The 8894-nt window shown below is 31.8% G+C and overlaps 1 protein-coding gene across 1 annotated transcript; it reads left to right on the top strand.

Annotated features, from left to right (window-relative positions):
* The first annotated feature begins 912 nt into the window (after positions 1–912).
* LOC144468911 (transcription factor HES-4) lies at positions 913–8610 on the top strand. The gene is made up of 5 exons (XM_078178716.1): positions 913–1058; positions 3212–3316; positions 3618–3707; positions 6708–6992; positions 8145–8610. Exons 2-5 carry the CDS (start codon positions 3263–3265, stop codon positions 8469–8471), a joined length of 756 nt encoding a protein of 251 aa, XP_078034842.1. The 5' UTR covers positions 913–1058; positions 3212–3262; the 3' UTR covers positions 8472–8610.
* The last annotated feature ends 284 nt before the right edge of the window (positions 8611–8894 follow it).

Here is an 8894-nt window from a genome sequence, read left to right as displayed (position 1 = left end):
CCGTTATGATCGAAGGACACATTTCAAAAGAGACTAATTGTAAAGAAAAAAGAAAAGACTAATCTGTAACAATAGATATTCTGTAAAACGTATTTGTACAATAGAGAACTTAAATATCGTAAATTTGTATAATCAAGGTTCGACTGCATTTAAACAATTGTTCAGTCAAACAATTTAAGATTATTTGATATATTTAGCAACCACTGTATTCAGTTCAATTATTATTTACTAGCTATAATTTTACTTCAAGTCTCTCCTCAGATCACTTACAATCATTTACTCAGATTACTTAAAACATATTCTAACATTTTCGTAGTTGTCCCAGTCTCATCATGTTATTAGGCATTTAGGCATTCATATAAATATCGACGTATTATAAACACTTATTCTTTTTTTTTACAAAATCATTAATACGTAAAATATCGACAATCAACCCTAAAAATTCTCACAGAATCTAAATAATTTCATTAATAAAACTGTAAGTAAAAAGTTGAAAATTATCGTAGATGATAATATTTGAACTATTTTACGTCTTGAACACCCTAGTGATATTAAGTTTATTCAAATGTAATGTATGTATTATTACGATAGAAATGAGTTTGGAGAACCGCAAAAGAATTAGTGTCACAAATATGTTTTATATACTCATTATAGCTAAGAAGGAAAATTATGCAGTTCTTCAATGAGCAGAATAAGTGAAAACACCGTGGATTGCGAGGTGTATAGGTGGAACACATTCAAAGCATTTAGTGAGATCTGCTTCAGCAGAAGGTTCGAGTAGAGGGTTCGAAGTTGGTGAGGGTAGCCGTTGGTTGAATGGCAGTGGAGGGAGAGTCAGTTTGTCTAGAGACTTCAACGCGTGCGTTTGCTTGTGTAATGTCAGTGACGCCTGCTCCGTACGGCCATGGTTCGATCACTCAGGTTCGCTATTTACATGTCAAGAACTCTACGATGTCTACGATGTTCTTCTAATTTGAAATGTTAATTACCGTGCGACAATGTGCTACTTTACGTTGCTGTGGACGACTTCGAGCTCCAAAAATGCATTAATGTGACAGGTGAGAAACACAATATTATTTTACTCAAAATAATTTAGATAATTTAGAAAATGTACGAATTTACGAATCATGGTCGGTCCTATATGTCGCATGAGCATCGCGCCGTTGCAACAATTATCAAAATAGAATATATTCTACGCAAACGCTATTTGTTTATTTATAAAATATGCGATTAATTTTGCCTGATAACATTCGTGGATGTATTAGATTATAATCTTATAATATTGACTTATTGACACCTTAACGATTTGTCAGAAAGAAGTAGATTAAGTTGGGGAAACAAGACAGGTGGCAAAAATTGAATAAATAATATACATAATATAAATATAAGTTAGATAAGTTATAAATATAAGAAATATAAGTTTTTACTACAGTTTATAATCCTATGTACACCCAACTTATTGTTAGTAACAAATCATTGTGTCATAAAAGCTCGTAACTGTACTGCTGTATTAACATTTGGATATGTACCACTGAAATGTAATACGTAGTTATTATAACCATTCATTTTTACACAGGGCGGTCCAGGCAATTGTTTCAAATTACAACTTCGTTATTAATGCATTTACGAAAAGATGACAAAAGAAAAATAAACAGCTGCGAATCCTTAGATATTTTTCAATGCATGGACGCACGTGCAATTAATAACTGTATCTTTTATTTAAATGGAATTTGTTCATTTTACTTTACTAATCATTAAGTTATTATGGCAAAAAAATAATTAATTCTTGAGATATTTTCGACAATGTTTTCATTGAAAATGTGTTTTTTTTTTATTTAAATCCTGTAAATCCTGTGGAAGATCTGAGGGAAAAGATCACACGAGAATGTGCAACAATAAATATAGAATTTTAAACGTAGTTCTGAAAACAATAAAAAACGTTAACAGGAAGGTTTACAATGTAATAGAGAAAGGTTTGAGCATCTTCTTTAATAAGGACATTTTTGAAAATATCTCGAACCAACGAATCAAACCTTGCATACAATCATCAGTTGCACACGCAGTGATACTTGCATCAATAACAGAGATAAGATTTGAAGAACAATTGCGTGAACTGCTCTGTATGTTAATTGCATTGATTTGTTATAAAGTCGTATACACTGGCGTATGTAACTAATATACTGCGAATCTCTAGACAAATTTTTATTCTTATTCAATATTTCGTGAAAATCTAAAGAGAAAAATATCTATCGAAAATTTACTGTAAAATCCTATGCAAAAATCATAGAATAATAGCACAAATAATTTTTATTAATATACACATTTACTTGCATTTTACAAATGTAGTCTAATATTTAAATATGTAATTTACATTAACAGTATACGCTATTATAGAAAAAGGACATTAAAACTATTCTTCACCGAAATTTTCATTTCACATGTTGCACGCGTGCGCACGAACTTTTCTAGAATTCGCGCAGTTCCCAATGACATATTTTAAGTGACGGAGACGATAGAGAAATGAGTTGTAGCGAAATGCGATATAAACTATTTATTTCGACAACACTTAATACTAGACTGTGAATTTCAAAATGGATGCTGACTGTTGGATGCGACTGGTGTGTTTGCTGTGTTTTGTATGACGAATGTAAAGTTGTTGACTGCGAGGTAACTTCGGTATGGGCGTGATTTGAAAATGAAACGAGCGGATTCGTGAATTGTACATTCTTCGGTAGGAGTAAGGGAACAGTCGCTTTAATCGATTGGTTTAAAAACACGTCGAAAGCGCAAATGACCGCCCCAACTAATGGTCCCCCGCAGGTAAGATTCGCAGCCTCGTCTGACGCACGCGAAGAATCCGCTTGTCTCAAGAATTAACCGTAGCAGGCATTAAACCCGGAAAATCGCCTCGACTTGGCTGAGCATACAATTAAAAGAATGAAATTATGAGTTTTGACGTTTGGTAACCAACTGTGGATCGTAACACAATAAATATGAAGTTTTCAAGAAAGTTCTGGCTTTTCGGAGAAATGTATGCTACACGGACAAGATGGGGACATAAAATAATTCAACCTTCAGTATGGAACAATCGTAGATAGACAACTTAAATGGAAAGGACAAATACACGAGAACGAAATAATTGTACATTACGTAATGTGATTTACACATTTGGTATACGTGTCGTAATAATTAAAAATGTATTTACGATCAGGTCCAAAATAGATGCGTCCGTTGGTTTTCGTCTACGTTTCTAACTGGTACAATGATGTCATTCAATTATCCTCACCCCGTTTCTCGGACATATCAGTATAAAAAGGTGAGTAAAGAAAAATTATGATCTTGAATATTTATCTTTCTTTTCTGTAACCCTGGTTTTTTAACAAGCTGCTTTTTGCTATTTCTATACATGCTATCTACGACATCAGAGTAATATTTTGAGTATACCAAGTACGTATAATTCATATTTGAAATAAAACCAGCGAGAATGGAAAGAATAACTTTATTATACAGAGCCACAACGTGTGGCCGGTAGACTGCGGATTTATTTAATTAATTTGAAATTTATTTGACTATATCTGTGATACGCAACTGTTCCAATTATTTTTCTTTTACGTTAGATAACAAAACCACTCCTGGAAAGAAAGAGGCGTGCACGAATAAATAAGTGTCTTGATGAGTTGAAGAATCTTATGGTAGATGCATTAGAGGTATGTATCTATTATTATATATAGAAATAGTAATTATTATCATTACTAATGTCACATGAAAGAACCTTTCGATGAATTTATATGTAGAGAAGTTCATTGCGTTTCGGTGGATACGAACGTCGATTTTACTATATTTTAAAAATATTTATGGTTATATAATGATTAATATATACGCAGTTAACGATCTTTAAATAAATACAGGCTCCAAAAAATTTCATTTATTTTAAAAACGAAATAACTTCTTCAAAACTTAACCGACTTGATTTTCCATTAAATATTAGTAAAGCTAGTTTATTAGACAATGCCTAAAAAGAATCCCGCAAAATTTACGATTGGTAGCAATAAAAAGAAAGCGAAGATATTGTGTTTTCAACCCTTTTTGTCTGAAGCTAGAACAAAAAATTGAAACAATGCATTTCGTAGATCTCGGTGACTATAATAAATCTTCTGATTCTTACATCTTCCAATTTCAATACCGTCGAAATAATCCAACGATCACAGAAAGCACCGTTATATTTTCTCAAAAGATTTCAAGCTGTTGAACTGCATTCAAGAAAGTTATTCCATTTTGAATAGTGCTCGAATATTTTTGGAGGCAATTGTATGTTTAACGATAAAATTATTAACACAGACGGCAAACGCGTTAGATGTGCGAACACGTGCTACAATTCCATCGATCAGGTGGAAGAAACAGTGAAGGAAGCCGCACGGTTTCTTGCTCGACTTACAGACCGCGATGCCGCGACGATACCGCGTTTCTCCCCATCCCCTCCCCCTGTAATTTTATGAATTACTCGCAACAGGAAACGCATTCTCCGACTGCAGCTACGCATGCAATCGATTCTATGCTTAAATATTCCTAGAGCGTGGGAACTGTTGCGAAAGTGTCAAGTAAACACATGACTACACTGCAATTACGATCGCTTTCATTAAATTAATACGTAACAAATACGCATACATAAGTGTCTCTTGTAAATACAATGAGACTAAATCATCGAGAAAATGGTCTATGTTTTTATTCATGAAGAAAGCACCTGTAACCGAAGTCGACAAATAAATCCTTTCGTCGAACTTTCGTTGTCAGTACGCCGTATTTGCAAGCCTCCTTTTGTTCCAATATTATTACTGTGATAGTCACTATTCTATGAGCAATTACCGCTATTTTCAGGTGATAATTTAGGGTATCATTTTAAACGAGTAGACCGTTTATACAGAGTTTATGCAGGACATTTCAAGATCGTCGAAATGTATGGAATAATGTATATTTATTGTCGTTATATTATTTCCTGGATTCAAAAATTCATAAAAGTTGGGACGCTTGATGTCGATAATGAAGGAAAATTTATTTCAGCGAGTATTCAAAGCGATGTCCATTAATTACAATATGTTCATGCAACCGATTAATTAACAATTCTCTAATCCTCCTCATTACTTGATCATTAATATTACATATGCAGTTCGAATTCATTGTCTTATATTGCCCGGTGTCATTATAAACTTCCAATTTTATTAACAAATGAACGTGCAGATCATCGAATATCTGCGCCAGAACCGATCTCGCATTATGGAAATTTTTAGTCATAGTTATTTCATTATTTACATCAAATATTTTATGAATTTTTCATACTTAAACAAAAAAATTACAAATCGTTTGATTTGGCTTGATCTCGGCTAACAATAATAAAAATACATCATTTCATCTAAAAAAAACTTCGATGACTTTAAAATCTTAAAAAATGTAACCTTGAACAAATTTGTTTGCCTATCATAATATATACCTCTTTGGACCAACTAATATGCCGACACATTTTTCTTTTTTTCATTTTTCATTTTTCATAAAAAACAAGCGAGATATATTATATTAAATGATAGAGTCGAGTAAGACGACCTGTATAAGAGAAAGCTTTGGTAGTTGTTAAGAAGCTAATAAACACTAATTACTGTCAAAATCAATATGTGGTTGCTAGTTTATCTTACGTGAATTTTATACAAGCATTATTTGTGTAATTCTGTTTAATTATTTTTTTCTCAGTTTCCAAAATTCAAAATTAATCGGAATGTCCATTTTCAAATTGTAAAGCCAGAAACTCTAACATAATGCTTTACTTACTGCTCTCTAACTTACTGCTTTAATTTTTTTTTATCATTACTGAAGTTAAATGCACATGACCAATAGGAAGATAAATGCAACCTAAAATAATGAAATGAAAATAATTTAAACATAGCGTAAGAGCAGTAATGTATAGTGTAGCATTTAAAAAAAATCATGACTTCTTGTTTTGCAAATGCTTTTAATCCTAATTTTTGCCCTCTGTTGGCATGCGGCGGAACTGCCACGTTCTTTACCATTTCTTTACCATCAAAAGATTTATTTTAGATAATTGATGTGGTGTTAATAAAATTTACGTATGAGTGACAAAATAAAATTTTCACAATTTTTTACGAAAAATTTAAATATAGTAGAATTTCGTTTTAATGAAACTGGAATTTTTGAATGTGTTTTGTAATTAATACTAACATTTATATGCAAATATCATTATTAAATTACTAAGGATATAAGTTGTTTTAGAATTTTATCAAAATTGAAACCAGGAAAAGTGACCGCGGTTATTTGTTTCCTTTATAAATTAATGACTAGACTGAAGGTTTTATGCGTGCACGGTCAACGCGAGGTAGAATTTGGAACATTTTCAACTCAATCAAATGATCGCAGAAGCCAAGTTTTTATTTAATCCCCGTTTCGTCTTCCCGAGACAGCATTAAAAATATTAATACAAATGCCTACATTTTAAACCTATACAATTTTTAATGAATAATTTCGTTTATTTGTAACAACATTTACTACAACAATTATATTATTTCCATCTACATATTTTAATTATCGTAAGCAAAAAAAATATATTTCTACGCTCTCTGAAACATGGGTTAAAATTGACAAAACTTGACCGGGCGATAGTTGATATGCGCAGCATTATGTGCAACAATGTTTCTTATTTGAAGACCGAAGGAGAGGACATTAGCAAACTGGAAAAGGCGGATATTCTGGAACTAACAGTTCGCCATTTACAAAAACTGCAATCTTTACAAGGCCTGCAATCTTTCGGATTGCCGAGCACCGTTGCCAAGAATGACGAGATCTCTGCCGAAAGCCGATGGTTGTCTGGTTTCGGGCACTGTGCAGCTGAAGCGTACAGATTTCTCTCAGCCCTTTCGAATGAAGGTGCGGAAAAGTTGGCAAGATACTTGACAGCTGGTCTTCAAAAGAACCGTCCAACGAATTCATCGGTAATTATTATTTCAAGAGAAATTAAATCAAACGGTACAGCGAAAGTTTCTCGATGCATAGTGATTGACTTGAAACACACACAATCATCACGACATATTCGAACATTTTTTAAAACGGAATAAATGTTTTCAAATTGGAACAGATCGCTTAAACTGTTCCAAAATTCTGTACAGACTGAATTATCTATAATTATCTATTTTATCTATAATTGTCTGAATTATATATATTTAAAACAAATATAGGAAAGTATGAGATGAGTCGATAGCGAAACTTAATCTCAAGGCTCTGTGCTATGTAATGACCGAACTATATAAAAATCCAAACATATGAGGGATAAGAGATTTTTATATTTTTAAATTCTTTTTACATTGCAATCATTCGGAATAACAAAAAGAATAAAAAAACTCACTGGTCGACAAATCGAATTTAGCCTTGAGTACGTCAAAGTCTTTTTGCAAGTCAAATTTACCGTTTCACAAAAAAATTAAAATTACTATATGAAGCTTAAAATAAGTATTTACTATTGAATATATATTTATCTATAAAGTATCAGCTCCTAGCATAATTGCGGATAGTAAGTTCAGTTAAATGATTAATAACTTTTTCCGATAGACTCTAAATTTTGTTTATATTTTTTATTCCGATCAAACAAACTTCTGGTGTTGCAGGAACTTGCATTGCTCAAAATTAGCTACACTTTGTCCGTTCAGTTTCTATAGTAATCCCCAAAGCAATTTACGAAAAACATTATTTGTGAAATTATTTCCAATAACTAGTTCCCTAGATAAAGTCAATATTTTTGATAAAAGAATAAAAGAACTCATTGATTGAGAAGTCTCACTAATTTATTGTACGAAAATTTATTAAACGAAACAACACGAATGAAAAACAACGTCAATCAGCATTGTTTGAATTTTAATATGTACAAAAGTACGATAAACATAATGCTAAGACATTCGAAGCTGAGTTTTCGACTGTAATCTATGAAATCTACAAAATCTATAAACATAATTTTAATTACAACGATGATGGACCATCAAATCCATTTATTAATACGATATATCCTTCTCATATTGAAAATAATTGCGATTATAAAATAAGTTGTAAAATAATTACAGTATTTTTTTAACACAGTTTTCCTATTGTTTCAGTTGAAAACGAGCCCGCTACCACCTGTACCAGGAACATCTACTGAAAGTGGTATAATTCAAGACACCAATGTGACATCTTCCGATCAAAATACAACAAACAACTGTGAGACCAAACAGAACGGAGTTGCGTCTAGTGTTTCGGTTCCATGTGACACAATGATTAATGTTAACAATAGTAAAAAACTAACATCGGACAGTGTTAATACAAAAGAGCTGAGGTATCAATGTGCATTAGATAAGGTTAAAGTAGAATTTCGCGATGAGGATGAAGAAGAAATCGACGTAGAACACGTTGATAAGCAAGATCCTATGTGGCGGCCTTGGTAGCTTTTATAGAATAGTATAGAATAGTATTGTATGTGATTTTAATTGCATAAGAAATTATGTAATATGTAAGACGATAGCTTTAATTTAAATTAAATTAAATTCGCACATAACCGAACATGAAAACATATAATTCATACAATATGTCATCTAACTAATGAAGGAACTTGAAAAATCACATTTCTAAACATTTTCTAGAACAGATGATATAGTAAATTTGTTATATTCTGTGACCTATTATGATTAAAATTCTTAACAACTTAATAGGTCTTTTAGTACTTAATATTTTATATATTTCGTCACAATAAATTTATAAATCATGTAAACACATATACTGTTAAAACAAGTCGTAGTAAACAAATCATTTCTATATGTTTCTTATGTAGTTAAAACGTTAAAATGTAGATGTACCCATTACTACATGAT

This window comes from Augochlora pura, chromosome 4 (assembly GCF_028453695.1).
Source record: "Augochlora pura isolate Apur16 chromosome 4, APUR_v2.2.1, whole genome shotgun sequence".
Taxonomy (NCBI): domain Eukaryota; kingdom Metazoa; phylum Arthropoda; class Insecta; order Hymenoptera; family Halictidae; genus Augochlora; species Augochlora pura.
The sequence above is the reverse complement of the archived record's forward strand: the minus strand, read 5'-3'. Positions and strand labels throughout refer to the sequence as shown.

Excerpts from the sequence above, each read along its gene's own strand:
- LOC144468911 (XM_078178716.1), top strand. The coding sequence starts at position 3,263 with ATGATGTCATTCAATTATCCTCACCCCGTTTCTCGGACATATCAGTAT. Across the intron at positions 3,317-3,617 it reads GGACATATCAGTATAAAAAG|ATAACAAAACCACTCCTGGA; the intron begins GTGAGTAAAGAA and ends CTTTTACGTTAG. Across the intron at positions 3,708-6,707 it reads TTATGGTAGATGCATTAGAG|ACCGAAGGAGAGGACATTAG; the intron begins GTATGTATCTAT and ends TCTTATTTGAAG.